Below are 23,076 nucleotides of genomic sequence, written 5' to 3'. Positions count from 1 at the left end.
GTGGCTTCAGCAGACCCCCAATCATACCAACTTGACCTTGTTCAGAGGCTCATTGAAGGCGTGAGGATGCAGGTGTCCTCCATGGCTGCTTGTACATGAGTGCCAGGGCAACCAAAGAAGACTCTTGAGAGTCCCTTGGACAGCAATGAGATCAAGACAGTTAATCCTAAAGGAAATCAACCCTGAGTATTTGTTGGAAGGGCTGATGCTGAAGCTGAAGCTCCAATACTCTGGCCACCTGATATGGAAAGCTGACTCAGTGGAAAAGACCCTGACATTGGGAAAGATTGAGGGCAGGAGGAGAAGAGGATGACAGAGGATGAGATGGTTGGATGGCATCATCGAGTCAATGGACATGAACTTGAACAAACTCTGGTAGATGGTGGAGGACAGGGAAGCCTGGTCTGCTGCAGTCCATGGGGTTGCTAAGAGTCAGACTCAACTGAGCAACTGATGAATAATAATCTCAGGGAATGGAGAAGAGCCTGTAATTCCCAATCCAGCAGGCTCCATCACTGGCTTGGAGGAGCAGAGCGAGGGGAATAAGAATGGAGACTTTCCTTCAGAACCTAGGATTGCTACAGCTGTATTTTACAAACTCCAAACCAGAGTAATGGCCTGAGTAGTAGAAGGGTACTTGTGGGGACGATGGAAGATGTATAGAGCAGGACCTCTCCCGGGAAACCTGGCTGCTTCCTTACCTGTGGTGGCCAGTAGATGCTGTGGGCTGCTGGAAATCTCTTTCTTCACGTTGCGCAGGCTCACGATGTACTTGGTTCCCGGCAGCAAACCAAGGATCTCATAGCTGTGCTGCTCCTTGGGCACTTTGATCTGCTTCACAGAGAGCTCCTTCCCCAGCGGGTAGTAACTGAGGAGGTAGTGGTCTACCTGGCTGGAAGGCTCCCAGCTCACCAGCAGGGAATCCTCCGTGCTCTTGAGCAGCTGCAGTCCCTGGGGGGCGACCACTGCACACAGAACAGGAACAGGGGTAGAGACAGTGAGGGAACAGGGGTGGGGCTCCATAGCCAAAACATATTCCTTGAGCACCTACTTTATATTGGGTTGGACAAATCATAGTATATGGAAAAACCCAAATGAACTTTTTGGCCAATCCACTGCTTAACACTATGATGGTGGGTGTGGAGGATACACAGCCTGGATAAGGCACCACAGTGGACCCCCAGAAGTTATTATCTAGTTAGAAGTTAATATTGACCCCCCTATGTTGCCAGTGATGCTCCAAGTCTTAGTTCAAAACCATCCAACCTATGCCTTTAGCAGAAGTTAACATTAATCTTTAAACAGTCCAGAGATGAGAAAGAAAGCTACAAAAAAAAAAAAAAAAGAGAGAGAGAGAGCGAGATAGAGAGAGGGAGAGAGAACCAGCTGGGACTAAGAAGGTGAATATGACCTCCAACAGACCCTGAGTCTTACTCTACCCTGAATTTCTATAGCGGCATATTAAAGTACATGCCTACCAGCAGCCTTGACTGGGACATTAGGAGTCAAACAATGATAAGAAGAGAGTGGCCCCCCACTCCTTTGAGAAAGCACTGCTCCTTCGCAGGCAGACTAATGTACACAGCTCCCCATCATTAACCTCACTCCTCCCTTTGTTTTTACTCTTTAAAATTGAATCTCTCTTGCTAGGTGGGCCAGAAGTTGATCTGTGCACTTAGTTCCCGCTTCTCCATTCTTCAACCACTGAATAAAGCTTGTGCTGTAGGGATCTCAGCTTAAGTTTTGCTGTTGGCAGCTAGAACCGCAACCCTCCCCCAGCCAGGCAGAGAGCCTTAGCAGGGCCAAGGCCTGAGCACGGTCTACAAGACTTCATTCAGTAACACCTACACACACACACACACCTACACACACACACACCCCTACACACACACACACACACACACACACACACACACACACATTAGATCACCTAAGACTACTGGTCCTCAAACCAGTGTTATCAGCATCACCTTGGAATTTGTTAGAAATGCAAGTTCTTGGGGCCGTACCTCAGACCTGCTGAATCAGAACCTATGAGAGGCACCCAGGAATCTGTATTTTCACATGCTCTCCAGCAGATTCTGGAGTAGACTAAACAAAGGTGAGGTGCCCTACTTAGGACAAAATGTAAACTGATGGTTAAAGGGTGCCTGGACCATGGGGGCCGGGTCAGAAGAGAGGCGGGCCCAGGCACATCTCCGCTCTCACCCTGGGCACAGTCCAGGCCGGTGAAGCCCTCCTCGCAGTAACACTCGCCCGTGTCGCAGAAGCCGTGGCCGCTGCAGTCGCCGGGGCAGCGCTTCTCGCTGCAGTCCTCCGACGTGAAGTCCTCATGGCACTTGCAGACGCCACGCACGCATGTGCCGTGACCGCTGCAGTTCTCAGGGCACGCGGGGTAGGCACAGTCGGCGCCCACATAGGGCGGCTCGCACACGCAGCGGCCGTCCACGCAGCGCCCGTGGCCGCTGCAGGCGCCGGGGCAGGCGAGCCGCTCGCAGTCGGCGCCCTCCCAGCCATGCTCGCAGTGGCAGCTGCACGTGTCCAGGGAGAAGGTCCCGTGGCCACTACAGTGGCGGCTCAGACCTGCCCGAGAGAGAGGGGAACAGTCAGCGGAGGCTGGAGGGCTTGTAAATAGGGACTCTCCATCCCTGAGAACCCTGAGAGCAGATGATTTCAGGATTCTGCAAGACTCCTTCTGTAGAGGAGGGTAGGGTCTATAGGGAAGACTAGGAGCCTGCCCTCTCCACCATGGGCCAGACTCGAACCTGCAAAATCTATACTTTATGCCTGAAAAGTCACAGAGACCACCCTAGCCTTTCCCTTTGCATCCCAAATGCTCCTGTGACTTCACTTGGTTCCCCCACCACCACCCTGTAAAAGATACTAATTATTTAGTACTTTTCTATGAAAGTGCCTTAAATGCTCCAACCTGGGTATCAGTGGGCCAGGTTATACTAAGGGGCAGGGCTCCTGGGATGGGCAGGAGAGAGTTAGGCTGGGTGGGAGTTTGTCTTGATTGGAGGAGCTGGACCTAGCAAGTCCGCGTCCTTAGGAAATGAGCTGAAGTTGAAGCCTGAAAGTTGGACCTACAGAAGCTATGAAACAGCCCAGTCTCATTATGGGGATAACAGATGGAATAAGGGTTAATTAACCAGGCTCCCTTCTCTAATTCCAGACAGCAAGAGGCAGTTGGAGGGTGGGCCAGTCCTGGTCTGCTCACCAGCCCCAGCTCCTGATTCCCAGAACATCCTCTTTCCTTCGTAAAAACTTTTGACGTTCGGGCTGCTCAGGGACAATTTAACGCTCTTTTATTGCCATTTTATTCGCCCGCCCCGTCCTCCGTGTCTAGTTCTGCGTCTGGCCTATAGGAGGCGCTCTTAATGGTAGCAATTTCTTCTAGCATTAAAATGTATGCCAAAGTATCACTGATTATTATTCTCTGGAAAATAATCTGAGCAGTTTATCTTGAAAAAAAAATGTGGTGATGGAAGTTCTCACTGTTTGTAAAGTCAAATTGTAGTACTTTATTACTAACAAAAGGACAGTTTGCTGAATAATGGGCCAAGAAATCTTCTGTACATCATCTCTAGTTCTCAGAACTAGACTAGCTGATAGAACTCTCCTCAACAGACAGTTGAGGACATGAGGAATTTGCCCAAAGTCACACACTAAAGAATGGAGATTTCTACCCAGAACTGAGATTTGTACCCAAACCTGTCTAGCTCCAAGCCATCAGTCTTCTTTCCTCTCCAACCTGTCGCTTCCCCTTATGAAGGGAAATAGAGATTGGATCTACAGGTAAAACTGCACCCAGAAGCAGTCTCTTCTGAAAGCACTGACCCAAGAGTCCAGACTTTAAGAGTTGCTGGTCCCTCCCTGCTCAGGCTTGAAGATAACCCCTAGAGCTAGTACCAGTGACAACATCTCCCTTAGGGAAAACCCAGAGTGAGAGGCAGGGTGCTCACGAGCCTGGTAGAACACCCGAAGGTGCTCATTCAGAGTTTGTTGACTGGATACCAGGTGGTGCACTCACCAGCTGCTCCTGGGCAGCAGCGCTGGGCACTGCACCGCTCCTTCACCTCCGCCATCTCCTCCTCCAGCTTCTTCACCCGGGCCAGGAGGTCCCACACGCTGCCTGCCAGCTCACAGTCCTTCTGTGGCGTCTGCAGGCGGATGTTGTGCCTGAAGACAATATTCTGTTCCTCGGTCTCCTCTGGGGCCAGGAGCGAGGTTCCATCACCACGAAGGGGCTGGGGGTCAGCCTCCACCTGGACGAAGGCAGACTTGGGCACGTCGATCTTGTAGGTGTGGCTGACAGTGACCTGTTGCTCCTTCTCGCTGCATCCAGAAGACTCGAGAGTGGCTGGGGCCGAGGTCGCCAAGAGCACAGAGCCCAGCAGGAGCACCAGGGGGAAGCAGAACCTCCCCTGGAGACCCATCCTTGGGGAGACGGGGAACCGATGCTCCTGGAAGCCTGCATCCAGAAGAACATGCAAAAGAAAGCCAGGGACATCTGCTGACGGAGATTGGCCTTTTTAATGGATTCTAAGGGTCCACGGGAAGCTGAGAAACCCGCAAAAAATTTTCATCCTCTATCTCCTGAGGGCTCGAATTAGATTACTTTTTTTGTTACTTCACACATTGCACATTCCTGCCTCCTGCTTTGCTGACACTGTTCCTACTCCCTGAGAGGCCCTCCTCTTCATTTCTAATTCTGTATTTCACCTGCACTTTAATAATAACAAGAACAACTTCTTGAAGTCAGGGCATACTTTGTGCCAAGCTTTGCTCGCCCTAATCAATCCTGACAACACTAACAATTGTAGCTGTACGTGGGACACAAGTTGTGTGCCAGGCACTATTCTAAACATTCTACATTTATTATTTCATTCAGTCTTCACAACAACCCTTCATGGAATATATGGTTATCCCCATTTTAGAGATAGGGAAACTGAGACACAGCTACCTCAAATGACTTGCCCACAGGCACACATGGCTGAGAGTGGCAGAATGTGAACCCGAGAAATCTGACACCAGAGTCCGTTCTGGTACCACAACATCGTGCTGCCTCATGAAGACGAGGAGGCAGAGGCTCATGGGACAGAGTGTGTTGACCTGGGTACCATGGCCAGAAAGGGCAGAACCTGTTCTCAGCCCTCCAGGCCAGTGTCCCACTCACCACCTCTGCCCACAAGCGAGCAAAAGAGCAGAATTTCTAATCAAAAATAACTTCCCTACAAAGTCTTCTCTCACACCCCCTCCCTCACCTCAGCCGGAAATTAGCTCTCCTTCTGCTGAACATTGGAGAAGGCAATGGCACCCCGCTCCAGTACTCTTGCCTGGAAAATCCCATGGACAGAGGAGCCTGGTAGGCTGCAGTCCATGGGGTCAAGAAGAGTCAGACACGACTGAGCGACTTCACTTTCTCTTTTCACTTTCATGCACTGGAGAAGGAAATGGCAACCCACTCCAGTGTTCTTGCCTGGAGAATCCCAGGGACAGGGGAGCCTGGTGGGCTGCCGTCTATGTGGTCACACAGAGTCAGACACGACTGAAGCGACCTAGCAGCAGCAGCAGCAGCAGCTGCTAAACATTCAGAGCAGTGTATGGGTCCCTCTGAGTATCTCTTAGTAGTGATTCTTGTCTTGTAATTACTCTTGGATGCAACCTGTGTCCACACAAAACTAAGCTTTTTAAGGCCAGGACCCAGAGCCAAGTCCTCTCAGGGACCACCCCCAAGAAAGGAGCACAGAGCCCCACATGCACTCAGGGTTCAGTCAGCCTCCAACTCCTTTGGTGCTCAGGTGATTCGTAAGTCAGGCCACCTGGACCAGAGCTGGCTGTTAGGTTCCACAACCCCTGCCGCCCACAGAAGGTGTAGACCTCTGGCACCAACTGTGTGCAGGAGGACCCCATCTCTCCTGGGGCCCCTGGCCCCCATCTGGGATGGCACTTTCTTGATCACTAAAAAGCCGATTCAGGGCAGATGCCAGGGATCTGGTTTGCACCTCACGTTGACTCACAGGTACTCAGTCACCAACCAGTGCATCTCTCAGTCAAGCTGTCATCCAGAAACCCGTGTGCAGAGCTGCCTCCTAACGATGAACTCCTGTGACCAACTCAAGACTCACAAGCATTTGTACTAGAGACCAGAGAAGTCAGGAATCCTAGTCCTTTCCTGGTGGCTATGTCCCAGGCAAGCTCAGGGTCTCCCTCTCCATGTGTGAGGCGGCTCCTATGTACTGAAAAGACAAATGGAGCGGGTCCCAGGTGTCTATCCTTGCGAGTTCAGTTCAGTCGCTCAGTCACGTCTGACTCTTTGCGACCCTATGGACTGCAGCATGCCAGACTTCCCTGTCCATCACCAGCTGAGCTTTAACCTCCTCAGTTGTCAAGTGGGAATAGCAGTGGCTGCTTGACTGCATTGTATGTGGAAGGCACTTAGCACCATGCCAGGCACATGTGTGCCTGCTCAGTCACTTCAGCTGTGTCTGACTCTTCGTGACCCTACTGAGTCAATTCCCAGGTAGGCTGAAAAGAAGTCTGGGGTCCCCAAGGAGGAGAAAGGGGTCTGGAGTTCTCAAGGAGGAGAAAAGGACAAACTTTTTTTTCTTTAAGCGCAGAACTGATGATTGCGCAACAAAACAACTCATCTTGCTCAAGGATGTGTTTTCCCTTAAATTCTGTATATAACAATGTATCCTGCTTGAGGACATGTGTCTCCTTCTTGAGAACCTTCTGGCTAATCCTGTCATCTTAAAACGTATATTGTGGGAGTGGGTCTAGTAAGACCTTTACAACCTTGAGACATTCTTTTGATTTATTGTAATAACCAGTTAAAAAGTATATAGCTCACTTGCTAAGACTAGCAAGTGGGGCACTCTCCGTCCCCCTTCTGATGTCTATGTCAGAAGCTTTCTCTGTCCCTTGTTATACTTTAATAAAACTCTGCTACACAAAAGCTCTTGCGTGATCAAGCCTGGTCCCTGGTCCCGAAGCTAAATCTTCTTTGGAGATCATGAATCCGACATCATTCACCATAAGCTCTCACTATGGACTATAGTCTACCAGGTTCCCCTGTCCATAGGGTTTCCCAGGCAAGAATACTGGAGTGGATTGCCATTCCTTCCTCCAGGGGACCTTCTAGACCTAGAGACTGAACCCACATCTCCTCAGTAGCAGGGGGATTCTTTACCCCATGAGCCACCTGAAAGCCCTGCCAAGCACATAGTAAGGCCTCAATAATTATTTTGAGGTTTTATTTTTAATCAGCTACTCAGGATGACATCCTTTTTTCTCATATCTTTTTTTGGGAAGGGTGATACTGAAAAGAATATACAACATAAATTGAATAGTTCTAATGAACTGTTATGGGTTTCCCAGTGGCTCAGTGGTAAAGAATCCACCTGTCAATGCTTGAGACACAGGAGACCCAGGTTTGATCCCTGGGTTGAGAAGATCTCCTGGAGGAGGAAATGGCAACCCACTCCAGTATTCTTGCCTGGAGAATCCCGTGGATGGAGGAGCCTGACAGGCTACAGTCCTTGTGGTTGCAAAGAGTCAGACATGAGTTAGTGACTGAACACACACACACAATGAACTGTTTTAAAGGCAACAGTCATGGAACCACCATCCAAATTAACAACTAGAATACTGTGGACATGGGAGATATTATGCTTCATGAAATGTCAAACAGAGAAAAATACTCTACGTTTTCACTAATATGTGGAGTCTAGAAACAGACTCACAGATAGAGAGAGAAAACTAGTGGTTATCAAAGAGGAATGAGGTGTGGGAGAGGCAAATGAAGTGAAGTGGATTAAGAGGTACATACTCCTAGGTATCACTCCAGTACTCTTGCCTGGAAACTCCCATGGATGGAGGAGCCTGGTGGGCTGCAGTCTGTGGGGTCGCTAAGAGTCGGACACGACTAAGCGACTTCCTTTTCACTTTAAACTTTCATGCATTGGAGAAGGAAATGGCAACGCACTCCAGTGTTCTTGCCTGGAGAATCCCAGGGACGGAGGAGCCTGATGGGCTGCCGTCTATGGGGTCGCACAGAGTCGGACACGACTGAAGCGACTTAGCAGCAGCAGCAGCAACTACTAGGTATAAAATAAATGTTACAAGGATATAACGTACAGCAGAGGAAATATAGTCACTATTTTATAACTTCATATGAGGTGTAGCCTATGAAATATAAAATTATTACATTGTACATCTGAAACTAATGTAATATAGTTGTCAATTAAAAATTTTTTTAAAGAACTAGAATACTGCTAGTGAAAGTGAAAGTGTTAGTCACTCAGTCATCTCCAACTCTTTATGACCCCAGGACTGTAGCCTGCCAGGCTTCTCTGTCCATGGGATTCTCCAGGCAAGAATACTGGAGTGGGTTGCCATTTCCTTCTCCAGGGGATCTTCCCGATCCAGGGATCGAACCCAGGTCTCCCACATTGCAGGCAGATTCTTTACTGTCTGAGCCACCAGGGAAGCCCTGAGCCACTAGGGAAGCTGCTAGAATCCTAGAAATCCCCACGTGTCCTCATCTGATGCTGCCTCTCCTCCACAGCAGTAGTTGAAATCAGCAGAACACCATCAAAAGAATTAATCTGGGCAGACTACTTCTGCGCAGAAAAAAAGGAAACTCCCTAGTCATTAAGCCAAATTCTAATACTGTGTAAAATCTTTAATTCTTAATAGTCACCATTTATTTCATATCAGAAAGTGGAGGAAATAAATGCTGAAGGACCCTGGCAGAACTGTTATTTAAAAAATAATAACATTACAACAGTAAATGTTATTTGTCAAGTTGCTGCTACGTGCAAGGCATTGACCAGATGCATTAATCCTCATGTAAGATTGGTGTTATTCTCCTTACCCTGGGTGAAGAACCAGGTGTTGAAAGTAAGCTCACTTACCAGGAGCTGCTCAATTAGTAGGCAACACAGATAGGATTCTCATTTAGGTGTATCTGATTGCAAGCCTGTGCTTATTCTTCGTTATGCGACATTCTGATACAAATAACGGGGATGAGTTCAGTATATACTAATTCTATGCAATCCCCTCCTTTGAACAAATGTCCTATATGTTGTACCCAAAGATTGTGCCGCCATTGGGAACTAAGCAGAACAGCCCCAAAGGAAAACTCTTCTTCATGTTACCCCTTTGCCACATTCACTCCAGCTTGGCTCTTTCTATTAATATTACCCAAAGCATGTATTATTGATAATAGTAATAGCACACCTCTTCTGATCACTTATTCCATTCCAGGAACTGGACCCAACAGCTTGCAGAGGTAATGGAATGGTCAGTGAGACATTTCTTGTCGTCAGCTGATTTAGACAGTTGGTTAATAAGTCCCCACACATTTTAGAGAAAGCTGTTCTACTAGAGGGTTTCTGGGTGTGGGGAGTTTGGAGTAAATAAGAGGTGAATACAGTGCCTGCCCCTTGCCTGGAGGAATTCAGAGATGGGAGTTTGCCTGGAACGGGCTCCATGGCAGACGTTAGAGGGAAGCCACAGTGGGAGGGCTTGCACCCCAGAGTTTGGGGAGACAAAGTATATAAGTCCTTCCATAGGTGAAGTTCATGCCACAAAAATGATGCAGCTGGGGCCAGAGTTGAGATGCACCCCGCCACAGCTCACTCCAGGGGGGGAACTACCAGAGGAGGTGCTCAGAGGGTAGAATGGGGACGGTCTGAAGGAAAGAGGGGGCAGGTGGAACCAGCTCTGGGAGCAGCTGCCTTAACAAGGCGTCTGATAACCGGAGGGAACTATAACAGCCCTTGCTTAACGAAATGCCTTTTCCCTTCTCTTCTGACCCCCCACCCTGCTTCAGTGAGCAATGTGCCAGTTGGAGTAGGGGAGATGGAAGAAGGAAAACAACTTACCAGGCCAACCGTGACCCCCGCCCCCCACCCCCACCCCCTCACTCATCTTTGGATTCCAACATCACCCTAAACTGAGTGAAAAGAAAAGCTGCAGCTTGGGTAGGAGACCAGGACTCTGATAGGGAATGGACCTGCCTTTCACGAAAGGAGTTCTCTTCGAACCCCCAAAATGACCAACAGAGCTCTGGAATCTGCTGGAGATCTTTGTCAGAAGATGGGGAAGGTGAGGAGCACCGGTAGAGTGATTTGGAAGGTAGGTGTAGGATAAAAATGACCGTATTTCATCATTACTGTCTTCCAAAGTTCAGCTGAGTGATAAATCAGTCACACGCACATTTTCTGCTTACTTCCTTAGGATGGAAACTGAGGCTCAGAGGCAACAAGCAACGTGCCCCCTGATTGTGCAAGGAGACTGCAAGATCATAGATTGGAACCCAGGTGCACAGTGTCCACTAACTGAGCCACTAACTCCTGGGCGCTCTGCCATCACCAGTTACCACACAGATGGATCTGAAAAAGCACTTTCTAGGTACGGGCTACACACAAGTTTCCACTGTCAAATCTCCTCTTCACAGGCAACAATAGAGCTAAAAAGGCAGGCTTCAGACCTCTCTGCCCACTGCTGTTATCCAACTACCCCCCTACCCCCAGGCCATGGCTTGCTAGTCTCCAAAATATAAATGGAGTGCAGATGGTTTTCTGAAGAAGGTCTGAACAGATGCAAAAAACTCCATGGACTCTTTCATACACCACAGCGGGACTGGGCGTAGCCCACCCAGTCTCTTGGTGTTTGTCTTTGAAGCCTGGGATAGGAGAAACCCCAGAAGCCCTTGTAGGAGTGTTCACTGTCACCCATCCCTCTGAGTTGTAGCAAGATGTCCTTGCTAATTACAGCCTCTTGGATGCCACACATTGAGGTCAGATTCTCCTGCTGCTGCTGCTGCTGCTAAGGCGCTTCAGTCGTGTCCGACTCTGTGCAACCCCATAGACGGCAGCCCACCAGGCTCCCCTGTCCCTGGGATTCTCCAGGCAAGAACACTGGAGTGGGCTCCCATTTCCTTCTCCAATGCATGAAAGTGAAAAGTGAAAGTGAAGTCAGTGACCCCATGGACTATAGCCTTCCAGGCTCCTCTGTCCATGGGATTTTCCAGGCAAGAGTACTGGAGTGGGGTGCCATTGCCTTCTCTGTCAGATTTTCCTAGGCAGGGGTATTTCTCAAAAGATGATGAGAATGGGGGAGTCCTCAACCTAGCTCTTCTGTCAAGGGTAATGGGTGGGAGGAGATGCCTTCTGGCTCTCTCTGCGACACATGGCAGGAGGCTCAGGGGAAGAAAGGGATGACTTCACTCACTGTTCTATGAACGTTGACCGCAGACAGAGCTCTGTGAGGACGAGGAGGAGACAGGGAGGGCAGTACACGTCACCCGGAAAAATGCAGGGCAAGTTTCTGAATGGGGATGATTATCCTGTGGGGAACAGTTTTCCATGGAAAGAAGAATAATTGCTGTAGGAATATACCAGCAAAGGCTGTAGGAGCGCCGGGAAAACGCACGCAGGAAACCAGGCGTCCTCGCGAATCAGTTTCATTGACTGACGTGCGTGCAGCGAATGCTAAGTCGCTTCAGTCATGTCCGACTCTTTGCAAATCTATGGACTGTAGCCCGCCAGGCTCCTCTGTCCATGGGGATTCTCCAGGCAAGAGTACTGGAGTGGCTCCGGGGGAAATCTGTCCAACCCAAGGATCGAACCTGAGTCTCTTGCATCTCCTGCATTGGCAGGCAGGTTTGTTACCACTAGTGCCACCTGGGAAGCCCCTCATTGACTGAACCTTCATTTAATTCTGACTTCAGGAGGGGTGGTGGGTAATGGGGAGAAATAGGAGTAGTGTGCATTAAAACTCAGGGCAAATGCTGCCTCCTATTGCTGTTCTGAGAAAGGCTCTTTGAGGTGTATCCTGCTGACCATGAACTGGATGGATGGTCCCCCTAGTTTAGCCCGAGGCTGAACTGATGTCACTGGGCTCTGCATTTATGCTTTATTTCATTCTCTTTTGGCAGCCACATCTACCCCTGTGGCTTTCATTTCCAACTAAACACTGAGAGCTCCCCAATCTGTCTGTGAGTTCCTACCCCAGACATCCCTGTAAGCTAGGGATGACAGTGGCCGTGACTGTTGAACTTCTCCATATTCACAGCCTTACAGCACCAAAGTAATATTTTGTGTAAATAAGAATAGCCACTGGGTTTTTGCTGGTATGTTTTTGCTTGTGTGTTTATTAGATGGTGGGTACTGTGCCATATGCTTAATAATGAGACAGCATTCTCATTTAATCCTCAAAATCCTGGTGGTCAATTGATGTCATTCTTTGTTAAGAATGCTCAGAGAGGTTAAGTAAGTTGCCTAAGGACACACAGCTAATCAGAAGCAAGTGTATTAGTCGCTCAGTCGTGTCTGACTCTTCAGCGACTCCATGAACTGTAGCCCACCAGGCTCCTCTGTCCATGGGATTTCCCAGGCAAGAAGACTGGAGTGGATTGCCAACTCCTTCTCCAGGGGATCTTCCCAACCCAGGAACTGAACCCAGGTCTCCCACATTGTAGGTGGATTCTTTACCATCTGAGCTAAGGAATATATCCCAAGCTGGGATCAAGACCAGGTCTGTCCATGCCCCATATCTGTGTTCTTCATTTCTCTGCTATAATTATTGCATCGAATGGAAAAAAATCCAATAAAATTACTATATGTGAAAAAGAGACCAAATGTCTGCCTTCCTGAAATGTTTAAGAGAGGGATTCTCCAACATAAAGGAAGCCCAAGGCATATTGAGTGCTCAGTTAAACACAAACTTTTCTGAGCAGTTCCAAGGATAAACCCCTAGAAAGATAAATTATTGCTTGTCCCATAAAGAGGTTAAATTCTGCTCAGTTCTCTTGAGAGGCTAGAAAGCTCTCTTCCTAGGAAATATGATGCAGACCAAGACATCTGTCTGTAGGGGTGATTGTCAACCAAGCCTTTCACCAGAGGAGAAGGATGGACCCTGATCCCAGCTGATCCTCTCCAATCCCAGGGCTGGTGGTCTTCATGTCACTTCATTTTCTCCAAAGAAGGGCAGGAATAAAATATACTACTTAGATCAAAGAGAATAGCAGCCAATTTCTTAGCTACCATGACAGATCTATTTAAATTAGGGCTTTCTCGGGTTCCCTTATTACGTCATCTTGCCCTTACAGTTAACCACAGCAAATAAGAGCACTGCTTTGGGTTTTAGAAAAACTGTATTATCTTGGATTTCAGGGTGGAATCACTTTAAAAGATATTCTGTCCCCAAATGAAAGGGTGAACATCACTGAGCTAGGAAGGAAAGTGAAGGAGGTGGTAGCTAGGGATGTGGCGATGTCACAAAAGTTCCCTGAAAAATTTACTCCTCCCACACACTCCCTCTGACATATTCACCAGTGATCTTTTAACTCAGGGTCTTTTAACTCAAAAGACCCTGAGGGACTCCAGGGTCTTTTAACTCAAACACTCAGTCTAGGAGAGCAAGTTCTCATGCAACTGAGGACTTGCCATGGCTCAATTCACTCTGGCCTGGAAACCTTATGCAAGGAGTTTCACCTCTGTATCTTTTTCTCCTGCAGGTTGCAAACACCTGTGATACACAAGGCCTTCCCTGGTGGCTCAGTCGTAAAGAATTCTCCTGCCAAATCAGGAGGCGTGGGTTCACTCCCTGGGTCAGGAAGATCACCTAGAGAAGAATATGACAAGACACTTCAGTATTCTTGCCTGGGAAATCCCATGGACAGAGGAGCCTGGTGGGCTGCAATCCATGGGGTTGCGAGAGTCAGACACAATTTAGCCACTAAACAACAACAACAAATGATGCACAAGGTCATACTGTTCCCTGTCTGGGTCACTCTTTAGACAAACCAAGTGTATATGAGCACTTTCATTTCTAGTCTTTGTGACGTTGAACTCTGCACAGGCATTCTCTATAGGACATGAGTCAGCAAGTTGTGAGTGAGGATGAAAAATTGATTTTAGGTGATAAGGCTTAATATGGTCATATTTCAGACCTCTGTTCCTCCAACTCAACCACTCTGCTAGCTCAGTGGAGTACACCCAGTAAGTGGCCAAGAAATCCTTATGAAGACCTCACATTCCCATGCAATACCCCGTCTCACAAAGAACTCTATCAAGTCTGCCCATGTGCCATAGGCTGGAAAAGATAAAGGATGGCATTCCTGACCCAGCCTCAGCACTCAATCACTTTTTCTTGGATTGCTTCTGTGATTGTTTTGTTCTATCAACTGAATCTCTCTTTAATTTTTTTTTTTTTTTTTTTGCATCAGGTCTTAGGGCACTCAAGATATTCATTACATCATAAATATTTCACTGTGGTGCATAGGCTCAGTATTTGTGGCACACAGATTTAGTTGCCCCAAGGCATGTGGAATCTTAGTTCCCTAACCAGGGATTGAAGCTGTGTCCTGTGCATTACAAGGCAGATTCTTAAACTCTGGGCCACCAGGGAAGTCTCTATCGACTGAATCTTAATCCACCCTGCAAAGGCTCACATGGGTGATGAGAAAGTGGCTACCATTTTCTAAGCACTTATTACGTGCCAGGCTCTATACTAAGAATGTTTAGAAGCTCCAGCAAAGATATTTATTTATCCCCCAGGAAGGTCACACACACACAAAAAGACCTTCATTTTGCTTTCAAGGGAACGCACAGGCTCATGCATGAGGAGAAGACAAAATGGGCACAAAGACAAAAATTCAGAGACCTCGAACCACATCAAACCAAACACCCAGGCTCCAGAATGACCAAATATTACCTTATACAAAATTCACCTTGTTCCCCATGGTCCTGAGGGGCGTCTGATGAGAAACTATACTTGCAGCTGAATGATAATGAAGAGCGGCACATGATGAAAAAGTTGCAATTCCTTTCTTTAGTTTAGCATGTGGTTTTCCACATATTGAAATAACTTGAAAGCTCCAGCCTTCTATCAAAGAGGAGAGGCCTTTCCTTGTTGATTTCCAAGGATTTGCACTGCTCCACCCACACTCACTGGATCTCTCTTTGAGACCAACAGCACATATTCAGATGGTGGCTGGTTGACATTAACAATGAGTCTACTGTGCTGAAACCCAGCAAAGCCCCTGAGATCTCAGATCTGAGATTGCAGCTTCATCAGCTCACATTCTGGTGACTCCAGATACTGCTACAGAACCTCAACCATGATCTCATGTCTGTATCCAGACCTTATAGGAGTCAAGGCTCTGGAATGAGCACTGGGTGGACAAGAGTTTCCACTGAGTCTGGGCACGATTTCCTCTGGCATCTTCTTGGGAACAGACCTCAGTCTACCCTTCATTTCAAACCACAGACGAGGACTGGGATGGAAACCAGAAGCCACAAGATGATTTCAAGTCATGCTATCCTTTTTTTTCTCTTCCAGGAGTCAACTGCAGCCCACAAACTTAGGGACATAGCAGGATTCAGAATTACATAAAAGAGTGTCAGGTGGTTTTTCCCCTCCTCCCTGGGAAAATAATACTGATGCTTGTACTCTTTATTCCTTCCTAAGTTCCTTCTCCCAACACTCTCACCTTGATTCTGAGTCTCTAACAAATGTCCAAATGCCAAAAAACACTGATTTTTTTTTCCATGTAGTCTCTGTGCTCAGCCAGCCACCAATCTATAGTCTTGGCTGAGCAGGTGTCACCAGATACCTTAGTAATACTTCAGCTTCTCCAAGAACCAGTGGACTTTGGGCACTGTGGTTAACCTATGTCCAGATTTGGGCAGTTTCTCATTTTTATGTTAGGACTTGTTCTTTTCTTGATGCTTATATAGGCAACTCAGTTTTGTGCTTTTAAGTGATTGTTCTCACTCATTCTTTCTCTCTCCTTCTCCTAGCTCTCTCCCAAACATAAAAATAGATAAATAGATATATAAATGAAAACATCTCCCAAAACTAACCCACCACATTATTCCTTGAACAGTTTCAAAATGTTTCCTTTGTGGCATTATGAGGGTAATAGCATGAAGATTTTGAGAAAAGACATTGTCCTCTTACAATAAGAATCAAAACTGATCAAATTAAATATTTGAATAAACTTCACAGCTCATCAAGCTCATTCACAAACATCATCTTTATTGGAATATACAAAATCCAGAAAAGAAAAAAGTTATAATATTTTCCTGATCACAACTAAAATGAAAGCTCCATTTTAGAATTTTTAAAAGTGAGATATAGCAGATAAATTACAAAACCAGAGAAGTCTTTAACATTGTAAAGCCAACAAAAAAATAGAGATGAGAACATGCTAGACTTAAAAGAAACATTTAATATATAAATCTATTATTCCATGTGGAAATTTCCCTACAATACAGACTGCATCTGGCCAGGTTAGAAGATTGTGATTAGCTCAGTTGGAGAATCAAGTATACTATTGGTTAGGGACTCAGGTCCTGGGAAATATTATTAGGAAACAGTATTTCCTAATTGGAAATAAATATCACCTTCTGGAGTTGACAGGAGACCAATTACTCTGTCTGGATATTCAGGATCGAGAATTGAAGCCCATGAATTCATTCGCACCTGGCCACCATCCTCCCCCCAACAGGTAGAATCTTCAGAGATTGGTGCTCTTACCTTGGAGGCTGCGTGGTACCACTTCCAATACTTCTGCTACCTGGAAGCCAGGCCTCTGGGGCTGCAGACCTTGGTGCTTGTCTATCCCTCGTTCTCTAATTCCCTCAGCTGTCGTCTCTGAGTTTAAATCCCATCCAGGCCAGGGGAGGAGCCAAGAGGGACTCTTGGGTGTTCCCTTCTCTTCCCAGCAAAAATTCAGTTAAGAGATAATGAACAGGTCTTTCTTATTCTAACTAGGAAAGGAAAAAATATACACAGAATTTCCCCCCCTTTGTTTTTACTTCAGTTACGCAGCAGCTAAAAATACTGGAGGCTGTTTCCATTTAAGTAGGTCCAGAATAAAGTTATTAAAAGAGTTTGCATGTCTCCTGGCCAAGAGCAGGGTCTCGGGGTTTGAAAGTACATTCAGCGAGTCTCTCTTTTTTCACTGTTTCAGGCACTCTGGAATTTATTGCCTACCATTTTAAAAATAGGAAAAGACCTCAAGCATAGAAAGAAACTAAAAGCGGAGACCTCAGGGACAGAACCTTTGTGACTCCCTCCCCGCCTCCCTCCATCAGCTCACAGCTGGGAGTGGTGGGTTTCTGAGGGGACCTGAGAGCAATAGCAGACCCAGAGGGTCCATTTCACAGTCCACTGTGACCCCCAGCCCTTCCCAGAGGCCTCCCACTCACCAGCACAGAAGACCCCTGTCACCCAGATGGCCAGGCCTTTACCCTTTCTATGAACCAGCTGTTCCAATAGGTCAGAGCCCTACCCTTCACCCCTCTCCTGTCCTGCTTGAGGTAGATTCTAGAGCACAGATCTACAACATAATGGAACAAGCCCACATGGTTTAGTTCAGGCCTGTAGTCATCAAATGTTGTTGGAGAGAGAGCAGGAGAAGGAAGAGGACAGAAGAGACGTGGGATCAAGGAGCTGCTTCCTGAAGTGTGAAGGTGCGTCCAGAGTGGGATGGAGTATATCTGAAGCTTGTGTCTGCTACTGGCAGATGAACTTTGACTTAACCTCTTCCTGCTTCTACTTATTTATCTCTGAAAAAGAATAATGTGATTATGGTGAAGATTAAATGAGTTGATACATGTGAAGAATTTTGACTAATCCCAGGGACACAATGGTGGTTTAATAACTGTTAGCTTCAGGGGAGGGGGGGAGGGATAAATTAGGAATTTGCAATTAACAGATACACAAAACTATTTATAAAACAGATCAACAGCAAGGACCTACTACATAGCACAGGGACTGTATTCAAAATCTTGTAATAACCTATAATGGAAAAGAACCTGGAAAACAATATGCACGTGTGTGTGTGTGTGTGTGTGTGTGTGTGTGTGTGTGTGTGTATTTTTGACTAGCCTGAAGAGGAAGGAAAAACAATCAAAGGAGAGGAGTAAGGTCCCACATGGGATGAACGCTGCACAAAGAGAAGGAAGCTGTCACAAGATGTAAGACATAGAGCAATGGAGTTCAGAGGAAGCAAGAATCCAGAACCAGACCTAAGACCCTAACCACAAGCCATAAGCACTTTCACCTTGTCCATGACAGGATGGACAGAATCAGTTATGGGAACAGGGGCAGGGCTTCCCACAGATTGTCAGATGGACGCTGGAGCTGATTTTATTTAACTCTCTAAGAAAGGTGACTTCTGTTGGCACTCAGATCACAGGATTTCTTCTCAGTAGCCCTCATTTCAAGATCCATAGTGCTGGTTGACTTCTCTGTGTGTTTATGCGGAGGCTCCTTAATTTCAATACAAGCTCCTGGAGAATAAGGACTTAGTTTTCTTCTTTTCCCCTCACTACCTATGGTATTGCCAAGTACATATTGCATTACTTTAAATTTTCCAGCATGACAGATTTATTCCTCGAGATGCCCAAGGACAAAGCAAATTCCCCAAACCTATTCAGGCCTAATGACTGGTGGAAGGCACTGTTTTGTCTGCCTCCGCAACCCTCTTGCCCTTCCTCTTGCCCATGAGAACCCCAATTTTACTTAAATAGCCACTTGCCTTCTCCTGATCTTGGGCTTCAGGGGTGTATAGGCCCATTCCATGCTCCAGGAGGTGGGTTCTAATTTATCTAAACTAACCAGGGTATTCCTACGGTCCTTACTACTGACTGATTCAGACAAGAATATGCAATGCTTTAGGGATCAGTGAGTTGTAAGGAGAGGCTACTGATGGGGCTTCAAGGAAAGGTCCTAACTAAAAAAAATAAATGACCCAGGGAGGAGACACATATTGTCACATCTTTATATAAAGCCTGAGACTTTGTCAGACACCTTGCAACCAAACGAAAGGAGTTTTAGCCAAAGACAAAGAAAATGTATCAGGGATGGCCAAGCAGAAAGATGGCAGGAATCTGGGTTTTTTAATGACATTACTAAGCTGCTGAATTAGTTACCACTCAACTTTTTCTTTAGGGCTCCCAGGTGATTCAGTGGGTAAAGAACCCACCTGCCAATGCAAGAGATGCAAGAGACACTGGTTCAGTCGCTGAGTCAGGAAGATCCCCTGGAGAAGGAAATGGCAACCCACTCCAGTATTCTTGGCTGGAAGATCCCACGCACAGAGAAGCCTGGGGGGCTATAGTCCGTGGGGTCGCAAAGAGCCAGATCCAACTTAGCACACACGTTTTCTACTTCAGCACTTTCTTGAGTCAGGATTTTGCTTCTTAGAACTGAGAGCATCCCACAGGATTCTACATTTCTCTGTTAATTTCTTGATAGAAAAGTGATTTATTGACATCCCACTACGAATATAAAGAGAGAGAGATAGAAACCCTAGGAAGAAATCATCACAGCCAGGGACAGGCCATAACTTAGAGACAGGTAAATCAGTTTCCAAAGCTTTCTGTTCCTTGAGCAGCACTGCATGGCCTTCAGGTTGGGACTCCATGGCAGATTTTTAATTCTTTTTTTTTTTAATATTTTAAAATCTTTATTGGGACTTCCCTTGTGGTTCAGCTGATAAAGAATCCACCTACAAAGATCCCCTGGAGAAGGGAAAGGCTACCCACTCCAGTATTCTGGCTTGGAGAATTCCATGGACTATATAGACTATGGGGTTGCAAAGAGTCAAATGTGACTGAGTGACTTTCACTTCACACCATATATTTAAATTTATAGACCACAGCCTTGTCTAACTCAAAGAAATTATGAGCCATGCCTTGTAGGGCCTCCCAAGACAGACAGGTCATAGTGGAGAGTTCTGACAAACGGTGGTCCACTGGAGAAGAGAATGGAAAACCATTTCAGTATTCTTGCCTCGAGAACCCCATGAACTGTATGAAATGGCAAAAAGATAGGACACTGAAAGATGAACTCCCCAGGTCAGTAGGTACCCAGTATGCGATTGGAGATCAGTGAAGAACTAACTCCAGAAAGAATAGACAGAGCCAAAGCAAAGACAAAACACAGTTGTGGATGTGACTGGTGATAGAAGAAAAGTAAGTGCTGTAAAGAACAATATTGCACAGGAACCTGGAAGATTAGGTCCATGAATCAAGGCAAACTGGAAGTGGTCAAACAGGAAATAGCAAGAGTGAACATCGACATTCTAGGAATCAGCGAACTAAAATGGACTGGAATGGGTGAATTTAACTCAGATGACCATTATATTTACTACTGTGGGCAAGAATCCCTTAGAAGAAATGGAGTAGCCCTCATAGTCAACAAAAGAGTCTGATACACATATTTGGATGCAATCTCAAAACATGACAGATGATCTCTGTTCATTTCCAAGGCAAACCATTCAATATCACAGTAATCCAAGTTTACGCCCTGACCAGTAATGCTGAAGAAGCTGATGCTGAACAGTTCTGTGAAGACCTACAAGACCTTCTAGAATGAACACCCAGAAAAGATGTCCTTTTCATTATAGGGGACTAGAATGCAAAAGTAGGAAGTCAAGAGATACCTGGAGTAAGAGGCAAATTGGCCTTGGAGTACCGAATGAAGCAGGGCAAAGGCTAATAGAGTTTTGCCAAGAGAACGCACTGGTCATAGCAAACACCCTCTTCCAACAACACAAGAGAAGACTCTATACATGGACATCACCAGATGGTCAATACCAAAATCAGATTGATTTTATTCTTTGTGGCCAAAGATGGAGAAGCTCTATACAGTCAGCAAACACAAGACCAGAGGCTGACTGTGGCTCAGATCATTAACTCCTTTTTACCAAATTCAGACTTAAATTAAGAAAGTAGGGAAAACCACTAGACCACTCAGGTATGACCTAAATCAAATTCCTTATGATTATACAGTTCAGTTCAGTTCAGTCACTCAGTCGTGTCCAACTCTTTGCGACCCCATGAATCGCAGCACGCCAGGCCTCCCTGTCCATCACCAACTCCCGGAGTTCACTCAGACTCACGGCCATCAAGTCAGCCATGCCATCCAGCCATCTCATCCTCTGTCATCCCCTTCTCCTCCTGCCCCCAATCCCTTCCAGCATCACAGTCTTTTCCAATGTGTCAACTCTTCGCATGAGGTGGCCAAAGTACTGGAGTTTCAGCTTTAGTATCATTCCTTCCAAAGAAATCCCAGGGCTGATCTCCTTCAGAATGGACTGGTTTGGATCTCCTTGCAGTCCAAGGGACTCTCAAGAGTCTTCTCCAACACCACAGTTCGAAAGCATCAATTTTTCAGCGCTCAGCTTTCTTCATAGTCCAACTCTCACATCCATACATGACCACTGGACAAACCACAGCCTTGACTAGACAGACCTTAGTCGGCAAAGTAATGTCTCTGCTTTTGAATATGCTGTCTAGGTTGGTCATAACTGTTCTTCCAAGGAGCAAGCGTCTTTTAATTTCATGGTTGCAGTCACCATCTGCAGTGATTTTGGAGCCCCAAAAAATAAACTCTCACACTGTTTCACTGGTTCCCCATCTATTTGCCATGAAGTGATGGGACCAGATGCCATGATCTTCGTTTTCTGAATGTTGAGCTTTAAGCCAACTTTTTCACTCTCCACTTTCATTTTCATCAAGAGGCTTTTTAGTTGCTCTCCACTTTCTGCCATAAGGGTGGTGTCATCTGCATATCTGAGGTTATTGATATTTCTCCCAGCAATCTTGATTCCAGCTTGTGTTTCTTCCAGTCCAGTGTTTCTCATGATGTACTCTGCATAGAAGTTAAATAAGCAGGGTGACAATATACAGCCTTGACATACTTCTTTTCCTATTTGAACCAGTCTGTCGTGCCATGCCCAGTTCTAACTGTTGCTTCCTGGCCTACATACAGATTTCTCAAGAGGCAGGTCAGCTGGTCTGGTATTCCCATCTCTTGAAGAATTTTCCACAGTTTATTGTGATCCACACAGTCAAAGTCTTTGGCATAGTCAATAAAGCAGAAATAGATGTTTTTCTGGAACTCTCTTGCTTTTTCCATGATCCAGAGGATGTTGGCAATTTGATCTCTGATTCCTCTGCCTTTTCTAAAATCAGCTTGAACATCAGGAAGTTCATGGTTCACGTATTGCTAAAGCCTGGCTTGGAGAATTTTGAGCATTACTTTACTAGCATGTGAGATGAGTGCAATAGTGCGGTAGTTTGAGCATTCTTTGGCATTGCCTTTCTTCGGGATTGGAATGAAAAGTGACCTTTTCCAGTCCTGTGGCCACTGCTGAGTTTTCCAAACTTGCTGGCATATTGAGTGCAGCACTTTCACAGCATCATCTTTCAGAATTTGAAATAGCTCAACTGGAATTCCATCACCTCCACGAGCTTTGTTTGTAGTGATGCTTTCTAAGGCCCACTTCACTTCACATTCGAGGATGTCTGGCTCTAGATGAGTGATCACACCATCGTGATTATCTGGGTCGTGAAGATCTTTTTTGTACAGTACTTCTGTGTATTCCTGCCACCTCTTCTTAATATCTTCTGCTTCTGTTAGGTCCAGACCATTTTTGTCCTTTATCAAGCCCATCTTTGCATGAAATATTCCCTTGGTATCTCTAATTTTCTTGAAGAGATCTCTAGGCTTTCCCACTCTGTTCTTTTCCTCTATTTCTTTGCATTGATCGCTGAAGAAGGCTTTCTTATCTCTTCTTGCTATTCTTTGGAACTCTGCATTCAGATGCTTATATCTTTCCTTTTCTCCTTTGCTTTGTGCCTCTCTTCTTTTCACAGCTATTTGTACGGCCTCCCCAGACAGCCATTTTGCTTTTTTGCATTTCTTTTCCATGGGGATGGTCTTGATCCCTGTCTCCTGTACAATGTCATGAACCTCATTCCATAGTTCATAAGGCACTCTATCTATCAGATCTAGGCCCTTAAATCTATTTGTCACTTCCACTGTATAATCATAAGGGATTTGATTTAGGTCATACCTGAATGGTCTAGCAGTTTTCCCTACTTTCTTCAATTTCAGTCTGAATTTGGTAATAAGGAGTTCATGATCTGAGCCATAGTCAGCTTCTGGTCTTGTTTTTGTTGACTGTACAGAGCTTCTCCATCTTTGGCTGCAAAGAATAGAATCAATCTGATTTTGGTGTTGACCATCTGGTGATGTCCA

General features: G+C 46.2%; 1 protein-coding gene across 1 annotated transcript in view; it reads right to left on the bottom strand.

The window, feature by feature from the left end:
* The window catches only part of TNN (tenascin N), a 72,416-nt gene extending 55,768 nt beyond the window's left edge, over nucleotides 1–16,648 (bottom strand). The window contains exons 1-4 of the mRNA XM_018060625.1: nucleotides 16,558–16,648; nucleotides 4,034–4,474; nucleotides 2,209–2,583; nucleotides 702–965 (exon numbers count right to left, since the gene is read on the bottom strand). Of these exons, the coding sequence (XP_017916114.1) occupies nucleotides 702–965; nucleotides 2,209–2,583; nucleotides 4,034–4,439 (1,045 nt within the window). The 5' untranslated portion in view covers nucleotides 4,440–4,474; nucleotides 16,558–16,648. The remainder of the gene's footprint in view (nucleotides 1–701; nucleotides 966–2,208; nucleotides 2,584–4,033; nucleotides 4,475–16,557) is intronic.

Source organism: Capra hircus, chromosome 16 (genome assembly GCF_001704415.2).
Source record: "Capra hircus breed San Clemente chromosome 16, ASM170441v1, whole genome shotgun sequence".
In the NCBI taxonomy this organism is placed as follows: Eukaryota; Metazoa; Chordata; class Mammalia; order Artiodactyla; family Bovidae; genus Capra; species Capra hircus.
The sequence above is the reverse complement of the archived record's forward strand: the minus strand, read 5'-3'. Positions and strand labels throughout refer to the sequence as shown.